At 40.3% G+C, this 12250-nt stretch overlaps 1 protein-coding gene across 1 annotated transcript; it reads left to right on the top strand.

Moving 5' to 3' along the window:
* Positions 1-8546: 8546 nt before the first annotated feature.
* On the top strand, positions 8547-9535 carry LOC101523166 (protein FAM3C-like). Its single transcript, XM_036494568.2, is given in 2 exon segments — positions 8547-9076; positions 9078-9535. Coding segments are annotated over 2 exon segments (579 nt in total). The 5' UTR covers positions 8547-8695; the 3' UTR covers positions 9276-9535.
* Positions 9536-12250: the final 2715 nt, after the last annotated feature.

Raw genomic sequence — 12250 nt, 5'->3', positions numbered from 1 at the left:
AATTGTAATTTTACCAAATGTGTATGCATTGTTCAGGGGATTGCAACACTGCATTAAGTGAATTTTTGGAGAAAACTGCTATGTACAGAAGCAAGGAGTTACAAAATTATAACATAACTTCCTTATGTTTTAAATTTACAGTTAATTTTTACTACCACTGTATTCTGTGTATGTAAATTTGATTACTTGTAATTCACAATTTTGTTGGTGGTTTTGCTGTTTCAATGGCCCCAGATATAATGCTGAAATGTCGTGTAGTGTTTCTAAGTACAAGATAGCTGTGATATATTTTAGGGAGAAAATATCCATGCCAGAGAAATTACACTCACACATGATCCACTGTGTTGTTGATAGTGAGTTCAGTGTTAATAGATCAATTATATTTATGATATTGAGCATTTGAAAACAGAAATACACATAAAATAAGGTTATTTAATGATCAGCCGACAGAAATGTCAAGCACAGGGACTTAGAGGAGCATAACCTCATATTTCTCCTAAGAAGAACATAAGCATATGTCTTCATCATATGCTAAATAAGTATTTGTGGCTACTTTATAAAGCATAACTACTGCAGAGTGAGAAATGAGCACATTTTTTTGCGAGTACCTTGACTTTTTCCCTTGGATATGTCATTCTTGAGGAAGAACCAGAGCTTCACAATAATCTGATAGAGCCCCCACAACTTTATGAGGGCATCTCAAAACTGTTTGGAGAATGGAATTAAGAGATGAGTTTATTTTGGTGTATAAAAATTCAGTCCATGCATATGACATATTTTCAAAAAGTTCATGTGACTCATAACTTATGAAAAATATGATGCATAGATTTAAAAACTATTTAAATTTCATTTCCCAGAAACTTTCTTGAATTGTTTTCAAACAATAAGAAAATGAGAGTGTAGAGATACATTCTTGGGCCTTAAATGTGAGTTAGAAACTTGAAGGATGGTTTTACACTACTAGATCTCACTGGATTTCTCAGGTCATCAAGAAAAGTGACTGCTTTAAATGATGCTCTGCATGAATTACACTGTAGCCTTCATGCCCAGCATTGTTAAGATGTTGAACTTTGTGGATCTGGTTCAGATATTTATGCCTGATGAAACAGGTCCTCTAGATCCATGCTTTTCTTCTTCTTCTTTTTAAGACATTTATTTTTATTGGAAAGGTAGAAATACAGAGAGAAGGACAGAGAGAAAGATTTTCCACTCACTGGTTCACCCCCCAAGTGGCCACAACAGAATCCAGAGGGTGGGTTCTCAGCTCAGAGGCAGAAGGCAGCTCAACCTGACCTGCCCCATGATGCACAAATAGTGTATGTTTATAGTATCCTGGTAAACATTTAGGTATGGCAGTTGTAAGTGAAAGTCTAAAAGCACCCCAATATATAGGTGCATTGAAAATTTGGGGGGGCAAATTTAGGACCGTGAGCTACATGATTTTATATTCAAGTTTTCTTCTGTTTGGGCATGATTGATCCAACAGCGGTACTGTTGATTTTGTGTATCACATACTGCTGTGCTCTCCTATATATGGTCATATACCTATTTTTATGACAAAATTTCATAGGCTCTGGGACTCCCCCAACCCTTGTCCAACCCCTTCCCCCATGTTGGATTCCTCCACATTGTTGCAGTAATACAGATCATAACCAGTCATGATTCCTTCATTGTAAGCATGTACCATGCAGAGTCCAGCCTCTTATTGTCCAGATAAACTCAACAGTTTCCTTGAGAGACCATCCTCTGGTCTGAAAGTAGAGCTGGCAGAATATCGTCCCCTCCAATGTAAAGCCACAACACAACATCAATAACAATTTGCAACAACATGGAGTTAATTGACATGGTATTGAATGACCAATATGTCAGAAAATGCAAGTTCTTTTTTATTTAAGATTTATTTGTTTTATTACAAAGTCAGATATACAGAGAGGAGGAGAGACAGAGAGGAAGATCTTCCATCCGATGATTTACTCCCCAAGTGAGCTGCAACGGCCGGGAACCAGGAACCTCTTCCAGGTCTCCCATGTGGGTGCAGGATCCCAAAGCCTTGGCCCGTCCTCGACTGCTTTCCCAGGCCACAAGCAGGGAGCTGGATGGGAAGTGGAGCTGCTGGGATTAGAACAGACGGCCAAATGGGATCCCGGTGCGTTCAAGGTGAGGACTTTAGTCACTAGGCCACGCCACCGGGCCTGAAAATGCAAGTTCATAACCACATCCTGTGACTACTTCATTGACATTTCAGTTTTAGTTTATACACAACCGGCTGCTATACACCTTTAAATGGTTATAGGGGTACTATTCAGCTGTTTCGTGTCTATTTTCATTTTTTTTATTTAGCAGTTTATAGTATGGAAGCATGTTTTTTTTACTATACTTGGCAAATTTTAGGATAGTCCAAACAGGCTTATAACTCTAACAAGGCGTATGTTAACAATTGAGGCACAGAACAGTTTTAGGTGGGATGGGCAGAGAAATCTTCAATACCTTAGTGAGGAGTAACTAACCTTTTTGTCCTACCTAGTAAGGCATATCTGAGTCCAAGCTGACCATTTCCTGCCTGGTTCTAAGCTTTCCTTATTGGTCTCTGTTGGTCTCTGTCTACCTAATCTAATTTTTTTTTGGGGGGGGTGCTCCAGAGTGTCCCTGACGGTCATTGTAAGAGAGGATGGGGATCCAAATTTGGAACTAAGTAAGGACCAGAGAAAGCTCCTCTCCCATGTCCTGAAGGAAGTTTGCTGTTCCTCTGTTTCTGACGACTGCTCAGGGCTCCTGGCTGTTGTTCCGATGACATTAGATCCTGTGAGGAAGGAGCTGGACTTAGAAAACTATCAAGACAGTCAGTGCTACCGCCATGTGATGAGCATAGGAATTAAAACAAAAGAACTATGCAGTTGTTCTGAAGTCTGCAAATAAGGGACCCAGTATTCAGCTCTAAGGGTTTATTCATTGAAATATTGCCTTCCATTCACTCTATCGCTGTTTCACTGTTACCTTGTTACCCTTTGCCTGAGCCATCATAGCTTGTCAGTGAATGGCTATTCCCTTCCTTTTCAGGCCTCCTTGTTTTCTAAAGACTTTGTCATCATTCCAGTTCCTGGTCAACTTCTATTCCTGTATCTGACTATGATGACTCTTTTTGATCCTACCATCCATGTGACTAAGCCATTACATGAGGTTCCCATGTAATGCTTGGAGATCCCAGTCATTGTCTCCATGCAATCCATAGACCACGTATGTCAGAATCACTTGAGATACTTAGGAATGACTGAATTCCTGAACCTGGGATCAGAACTCAGAATTTCAGTGGAAGTGGGTTCAGAGTCTGATCTGTTAACTAGCTTCCCTGATGCCTTTTAGGCAATCCTGAGGTTTGAGAGACGCAGTCATATGCTTTAGAAAAGGGTGAGGTGTGACAATAAAGCACAGAACCTGCGCTGGAGCTAGGACTATTTACAAAAGGAGTCTCTTTTGCCCATATCCATCAGGCCTTAGTCGTGTCACTTGAGGCTGCAGTTTCAATGGTCACTGTCTGGATGTTTTTCCCTTAAGCCTTATGTTATGTTTGTGCATCTGGTATACCGCACTGATTCTGTATCTACTACCGTTAATGCACTGCCACTTCACAATTTGCATTTACCAGTGGCTGGTAGGAACGTATTCACAAGTTCTCAGCTCTCTGATGACCTGAATGCAGAGATCTGAAGCTTGCCTTCTATACTCTTTTCCAGAGTCCTCCGTAATATGAAGTGCCAGCCATCCGATGTCATCAGTTATTTGCTGCCTTGTCCCCTATCTCACTCCTACTTTCCTACCAGTGTTTCCTGCCTGCCCTTTATTCTTTCTCATTATTTGCATTTGAATTCTTCCGTTTGCATTAACTCCTGGAGGAACCCCATGCCAGAAAACACTTAGTTAAGTACTCCTGTTCTTCAGCATACTTCTGTATATGGAACTCTTGTGTTTCTTTCCTCCTCTTTTAACTAAGAAATGTAGGCACCTCTGGAAGAATGTCAACCATCTGCGTAGGTGCCTCTTCTCCCTCTATCAGCTCCAGCCATCCTTCCTAATGAGGTGCCAAGAGTCAGGCTTGTGAATTTGCTTACTGTGAGGCTGAGTCACTGCACTGGTATACTGCTTCCAGGACATTGGCAAATTTTCAAGCTTTTCTGTGCTTTTATGTTCTCATACATAAAATAAGAGCAAACTTTCCCTCATATGTTTCAAAAGAACTAAGTAAGAGAGTGCAAAGTGCCTTCCAAATGCTCACGGAGCATCTGCAGTGCCTGATGCTTGCTGGTTACCAGTCAATGTGCTTGCTTCTTCCTGCCTCAGCTTTCCTTACCTCCGAAAGGCTTTGTGAACATTTTAGTTGCTGGTGACTCATCACGCCTTTATCTGGATTTGATGGCTTCTATTGATCGTGCCATTCATGTTGATCTCCATGAAAAATTCACCAGCAGGGGCTGGCAATAGGGTATAGCAACTTGGTACAGCACTTAATATGCACACTGGCTTCAGTCTTCATTATTCAACTTCCTATCCACTTCTCTTGTAATATACCTGGGAAAGTAGTGAAAGGTGGCCCATGTGTGGGCCCCTCCCACACATTGGAGAGACAGGATGAATTCCTAGGTTCCTTGCTTCGACCTAGCCCAGCTCAGGCCACTGCGGCCATGAAAAGTGGATGCTACCTCTCTGTCTGTCTGTGTCCCTCTCACACTCTCTGTAACTTTGCCATTCAAACCTCTTAAAAAATAAACCTACAACTCCTTGTTAAAATTCATACTTCATGTTTTCACTACAGCTAAATGAGAGATTCCTTAACTGCAATTGTAGCTTGAGTTTATTCCACTCTAATAATAAGCCTCACACATAAAGGATGCTTGATAGTTCATTGGTTTGTTCATGTATTACCAATCTCTGACTTAATTATCCACATGTTATTATTACATGCTTCAGGCAATATCAGACTATATAGTTGATACAGCTTACCAATCGTGATGAATTTCTATGCACCTGGTACCAGAAACCCAGTATGCTTTGGGGGGGCTAACATTTCCAGGAAATTTAGAATGTGAGGGGATTGGTTAGAGAACAACAGGACCTGCTTCTGCAGAACTTCTTGCCAAACAAGAGGACCACAGAGAGACTGAGTCCTGACTATAAACTTTTCTCAAGTGGATGTGGCTTTATGGAAGATACGATAATTTTTGATAACATGGTCATCCCTATTCCAGAATCGTGACTTGGCTTCTCCTTACTCATCTGGTCCCATAAATCAATGTAAACTTACTTGTTTGCTTCCAATCCTCATGCCCAATCTTTGCATTAGACTCCTACTAATCCATATGACTACTTCCTGGAAGGCATCCTTAAAGTTCTTCTTTTATGTTGTTTTGTAATCACCAACTTTCCAATTTTATTTTGAATTCCGTAATCTCTGGAGACTCAACCAAACCACAAGACTCGTTACAAGATTGGGAACAATCACGTATTTATCACTAATGACAATTATTACCAGTATGATGTGGATTTCTTTAGCCTCCTTCTGAGTCTCTACTTAAAACTCAAGAGACTTTCTATATTACCTCTTTCCCACAGCATTCCTTTCTCTAGGCCTGAGACTATTTTGCTTCCTGAAGCTAGGCTCCTATTGCCTGAAGTTCAAGTTCAAGGAAGATCACAATTCTTAGGAGCAAAAGAGCAAATGATTGATTAACACTACTCCAATTCATTCTTCTCCCTAGATCTTTCTTTTTTTTTTTAAGATTTATTTTTATTGTAAAGTCCAATATACAGCGAGGAGATGAGATAGAAAGGAAGGTCTTCCATCTGATGATTTAGTCCCCAGGCAGTCACAAAGGCCAGAGTTGAGCTGATCCACAACCAGGACCCCAGACCCTTCTCCAGGTCTCCCACGTGGGTGCAGGTTCCCAAGGCTTCGGGCCACCTTCAACTGCTTTCCCAGGCTACAAGCAGGGAGCTGGATGGGAAGCAGGACCACCGGGACTAGAACCGGCTAGCATATGGGATCTCAGTTTGTGCAAGGCAAGAAATTTAGCTTCTAGGCTACCACGCAGGGTCCACACCTTAGATCTTCCATTGAGAGAGTTAGAAACATCCTTTAGCTGCCAGGACACTGTATGTCCCTTGTCCCACCTGGCTTCAGACTCTTCCTGTCACAGAGGCACCATACGCGTTACGTCTTGTGACATCTGAAGTAGACAGAACTCAGCAAAATGAGGGTTCTTGAGAGTTCACCTGAATGGTTTGTAGACCACTTGGAGTTAACAAAGGATAGCATTCTGCTTAAATAAGAATGAGAGACCTTTTAATGGGAGTGGAAGGACCACAGATTTGGCACAAAGCATGACCACAGAAGTTGAGTAATGTGAATAGTAGAGCTCTGAAGGAGATGAGCCTGGTTTTAATATCATACTTTGGCCTCACAGTCCAGAAAAGTGCAATAAGTTGAAGTTCAGCAAAGTGAACTACAATCTGGGGAACATATGAAGAATGATCAGGGAGTGATTTATAATATTCTTCTTGGCAATGAGAAAAGTGTTGGGTGAAGAGCAATATACAGAGGGAATCTATCTCGTCCTATTGTGGTCTGCAATTGTCTTCTTTTTTTGCATTTCTTAGATACCAAACCCAGGTGTCGGGTATAATGACAAACTCCACATTCACTTAAATGAAGTTCCAGAATTTCCCTACATCTCTTAGTTCTAGAAATTGTCTAGACTAAGGAGCTTTGCCTAAATGTAGTTTGCATTGATTTTTTTTCCATTCTAAAAATTGCAAAGCCTTTCTTCACTCCCATGCAATGTGACTGGAGATACTCAGCCAAACAGGCTTAAGAAGTGTTTTCCATAAATTGACACATGATGCATTTCTAATAAATAAAACCCCAGAGAAGATAAGACAAAAAAATTTCCTAAAGTTGTACTGTATTCCAGAGACCATTAAAAGATGAGCAATTATGTGACAAGAAACATTATTTTAAACTCAATCATGAGTAAGACATACATCTTCATTGAAAGAGGACAGACTTTATAAACATCAAATCATATTCTCTTTGCAAATATAATCCTAGAGAAGGAGTATGAGGTTTTTTTTTTTTTTTTTTCGAAGCAAATCCAAAATAATCCAGCTTTTCAAAAAAGTCTAAATTTGTAACCTGCAGCTCTCATAAAAAACAGTGTTGAAACACGCTTTTCCAAATCATAAGCTTCTGGTCACTTGATGTACATTTCATACTGTGATTTTTAAAATTTGCCTATATGTAATGTTTTTATTGAATGTCTTAGTCGATTTTCTGAAGTCAAAGGATTGGATCCAAAGGAAGGAATGATTTGTATATCTTTCCCCTCAGAAAGTTTCTGGTTTATACTTGTATACATTCACTAGGTGAAAGGAGTGAATGACTCTCTCCAACTGATTGCTGGTACTTTGCTCATGTTCCCTTCCCTGGCTGTGTGCTTCCTCGCTGCCATGGGCTTGTGAGCCCTTCGAAGAGACACAACATGCCTTCTCAGAATCACAGCAACGGATACTGGTTTGAGTTTCAGCTGCCTCCCTTCCCATCTAGTTCTCTGCTGATGCACCCGGCAAGGCAAAGGGAGATGGTCAATATCATTTTGAAGAACACAAGATTCAATTACTTTGGATGATCACGTTATGAGGAAATGTTGACAGAAATCTTTCATCCACCAGTTCACACCCTAGTTAGACACAGTTAGCTGTGTCAGGAGCTACGTGCAGGTCTCCCGTGTGCGTGGGCACTAGCACTTGGCTGATGCTTTCCCCAATGTGAGAATAGGGACTGTAGAGTAACAGCAGAGCGGCTGACTCCGATCTGCACTCAAACGTGATGCTCAGATGACAGGTGTTAACCTAACTCACTGTATCATAATGCCAGCCTCTAGATTTGGAGTCCTATCAAAAAGTGCCAAGGACACAAGATATTCCATATTTTTACTTACATAAATTTTATCTAACAGCAATAGTAGCGAGCTGGCATTGTGGCACAGTGAGTTACACCTCTGCCTGCAATGTTGACATCCCATAACAGACACTGGTTTGAGTCTCAGCTGCTTCTTTTCCCGTCTAGTTCTCTGCCAATGCACCTGGATAGGCAGAGGGAGACAGCCCAAGGGCCGTCCCCCTGCCATGCACATGGGAAACTAGACAGAGGTCCAGCCTCTTCGTTTTGGCTTGTCAGAACCTATCCATCATGGCTCTTTGGGGGATGACTAGCAAATGGATGATCTCACTTTCTGTCTCTCACTCTCACTCTCTGCTACTTTAAAAAAAATCGTGTTAAAATAAAAAAGTTTACACTTTTTTTCTGATTAACTAAATAATACATATTCAGTATTTAAAAGATAAAAATAAGAAAATGAATATAATATTCAACTGGAGATATTTCATTACGCAGGTTTTTAGCATTATCCTTTTTTGTTTTCTGTACAGATTTCAACCACAAATTACAAATAATTTTACAAAAGCCCGACGGAGGCCGACGGAGCCCGAGGGAGTCCGAGGGAACGGTGGTGGCGCGAGCTGGAGGCGGCTGGCCGGTGCTCGTCGGCCTCCGGCTCAACTGACCGCGGGCAGGCCCGCCGGGGACGGGTGGGCGGGAGGCTCGGAGCTTGTTTAATGAAAAGTGCCATACATTGCAAAACCAAACATGAGGGTAGCAGCAAGATCAGCACTGGATGCAGCTGCACGTGCTACAAAGCCTCCTAGATATAAATGTGGAATTTCAAAAGCTTGCCCTGAGAAGCACTTTGCTTTTAAAATGGCGAGCGGAGCAGCCAACGTGGTGGGACCCAAAATCTGCCTAGAAGATAACATTTTAATGAGTGGCGTTAAGAATAATGTTGGAAGAGGAATCAATGTTGCCTTGGCAAATGGAAAAACAGGAGAAGTAATAGACACGAAGTATTTTGACATGTGGGGAGGAGATGTGGCACCATCTATTGAGTTTCTGAAGAGCATACAAGATGGAACGGTAGTACTGATGGGAACCTACGATGATGGAGCAACCAAACTCAACGATGAGGCACGGGCGGCTCATTGCAGAGCTGGGCGGTTCTTCAATCACTAATCTGGGCTTCAGAGACAACTGGGTCTTCTGTGGTGGGAAGGGCATTAAGACAAAAAACCCTTTCGAACAGCACATAAAGAACAACAAGGATACCAACAAATACGAGGGATGGCCTGAAGTTGTGGAGATGGAAGGATGCGTCCCCCAGAAGCAGGACTGAAGAGGAAGCATGGAACCCGGAAAGCAGCCACTTTGGCCGCTGTTGGCTGAGCTCGAAAGGAGAAACCATGTGTAAATATTTTATGAGCATGCCACAGTCTTGGTGCACGCATGAGCATTATGTCTTTTGCCATCGGGAGTATTTATTACTAACGTAAATGGATATCTTTGTAAATAGTCAAGCCCAGCAAGCGCGTCACTGGTTCCTAAGCGGATCTCCGTGCGAGAACAGTGTGCAGACTGCTGTGGAGGTAATGCGCTGTAACTCTGAAAACAGACGGACAGAAAACCAATTGTTGAAACTGTACTGACATGTATATTGGTTGCTGTGAACAACTGTCATGGGATAGTACCAGATCTTAGAGCAGAGACTTGGTTTTCTTTTCTATAAATCATACGTGTTTATGTATGTTGGTATGTATGCAGATCCTTTATGATGACCATATCTTTTCAATTGAGATTTGGCTCATTGTGTAATGTTACTTTACAGTCCAGCTCTCCTGATGTAACTTTTTGCTTATTGTTTTCCTTCCTTCCCAAGAAATAAGGGGAGTAACACATTTGATATGAAAACTTACATCAGAAACGTGAAAAGCACAATGAAATTCTTTTTTAAATATATTCATTCAAAAGTAAATATATAAATGTAAACTGGCATTCAGAAGCATAACTTCTCAATATGAATAACTTGATTGATTCTATGCAGGAGAACCTCAAGAATTCATGGAAAGTGTAATTAAATATAAGGTTTAGCTAAATGTGAAGCAGAGGGTGCATACATGGGATCTTCAAAACGTTTGTGGAAAACTCATGAAAAAGTATATGGATTTCATTTTTTTTTTTTTTGGCATCAAAATAAACGTACCTTTGATTGTAGTTTCCCCCTATTTTTGAAGTACCCTGTTACCTAAGCTGGCAGCGCTGAGGCGGCATGGGGAGCCTGCGCCAAGGCCTGCCCAGCTTCTGGGGTGGCAGGGAGGACACGTGGGCCAGGACTTCTGCAGAGCCGTGCTGGCATGGGTTGTCATGATTCAGTTGTCAGCATTTACCAAATGGAGATCAGTTAGATTTGGGACATGGAAAGAGGCATTTTTTAGTAGCACAATAATTTTGATTTGTAACTGACAAGTTAATTCTCTATTGTGTAACTTCATAATAGCAGTTATTGCCCTAAGCTATAGTGGTATATTTAGAAAAGTTGTAATTACTGAATGGACTGATAGCATTTTAAAAATAATTTTATTGACCCAGAATGACCTTATGCCCAGTTCCACATAGAAATATAGGCGATCTGGCCTTTTTTGGTGTTGTTTTTCTTTTTTAACTTTAGATGTTCACTAAATGAGTTTTTCTTTTGTTCTTTCATTGTCTCTCCAGTCTTTTTAGGGCATTAAATACCTGTTGTTTGTAAAGTCTCCTAAACTGGAACATGAACAAATTGACTGATCAAAATACCTTTAACAACATAAGGCAGTAGTTAAATTTTGAGCCTAACTTTTAGATGACTTACGCTAAAACCTAAAAGCAGTATTTGTTATTTCACTGAAAACCAAGTTAGAAGCTTTTCATAGATTTTTTTTTTTTGAGTGTTCATGAGATATCCTGTACTGTTCTTTCCTCAAAGTGAATGTGGGTCATGAATAAACGCAATTATTTATGCATTTAAATGATTTTTGTATATTTTCCGGATTTTTGGTGCTTATATTGCGAAATCACATCCAACATGTATATTTTGACATTTAGAAAAATCTCCACATTTCTGTAAATTAAAAGAGTAGCTATTTTACAGTTCTTGGATTGTGAAATAAATGTGCTTTTTTAAAATAATGAAAAAAAAACTATTGTTCACAAATCATTGCCAATTATTTACTTAATCTTTCGAAGTGGCATTTTTAGGGGAAATGCATCATGCATAGATATCACTGTAAGACTGAAAGATCCCCCAATGTGTGCTCCAATTGCTATTCCTACTAACAGCATTTGCAAATACTAATTTCCCTAGAGCAGCACATTTGAAAGCCAAATAAACAATACATAGACTGACTTCAATCCGGAGTTGTAAAGCAAGTCCATTTTCTTTCCCTACCACACATTTGAGTGGAAAAAGTTGGAGGAAAGGAGGTGAAGCAGGCATCTTCTACACATATCAAATTCTGAGTGAATTCCTACGTGGAAAAAATAAGCAGCATACTGGAGTGTTTGTGCCTTAAGAAAGCTGGTAGGCTATTATGGTACAAGAAACGATATGTGATTTTTATGCATGCCATCACGTAGCTCCTTCCCTCCCTCAACCCACTGGAAATGACAGGTCTTGGACTGGTTACAACTCTCGATGGATGGGAATGATGTTCTCCACATGGGTGAAGGGAAGTGGTTCCGACACGTGCATTCTGGAGGCCAGTTGATTGGCGTTGACTCAAGGTAGCCGCAGTGCTAGTGTTGCACAAGCTTGACTGAGGCTTGGTCTGCAGCTTGAAGATGCACAGGTGACCTTTAATTTACAAAAAAAAATTTTGCAAAGTAAAAAAAAACCATTTGTGTGCTGTGAATTGCATTAAGAGTTATGTAGGGCAGAGTTGATACTTACTAAATGGACAAAATGGATTGATGAGATTAGCCAGTTAAATCTTTTCACCAGTAAGGCACTCAACAGCCCATGAGATATTTATTAAAAATATCAAGTAGATCCTCTTATTTTTGTATCATAGTGTCAAATAGCAGTAAAACAAACATGTTAAGATCCTTAATCTACTGCTATGTTTCACTGTAAAATTTACCTTTGTTAAAACTTGCTTCTGTTCAAATTTGTTGAGACCGCACGTAAAAGTATCCTAATATTACTTTGGCTGGTATTTTCTAATTACTGTATAATATTTTGGGAATGCAAATTTCATTTGAATGTTAACCACAGTTAAGCATGTGCCGTTTGTTTTTCTTACTCAGGTTTTATAATTTGATGGAATGTTTTTATCACAA

Source organism: Ochotona princeps, chromosome 2 (genome assembly GCF_030435755.1).
Source record: "Ochotona princeps isolate mOchPri1 chromosome 2, mOchPri1.hap1, whole genome shotgun sequence".
Classification (NCBI taxonomy): domain Eukaryota; kingdom Metazoa; phylum Chordata; class Mammalia; order Lagomorpha; family Ochotonidae; genus Ochotona; species Ochotona princeps.
This window is presented reverse-complemented; position numbering and strand designations above follow the sequence as displayed.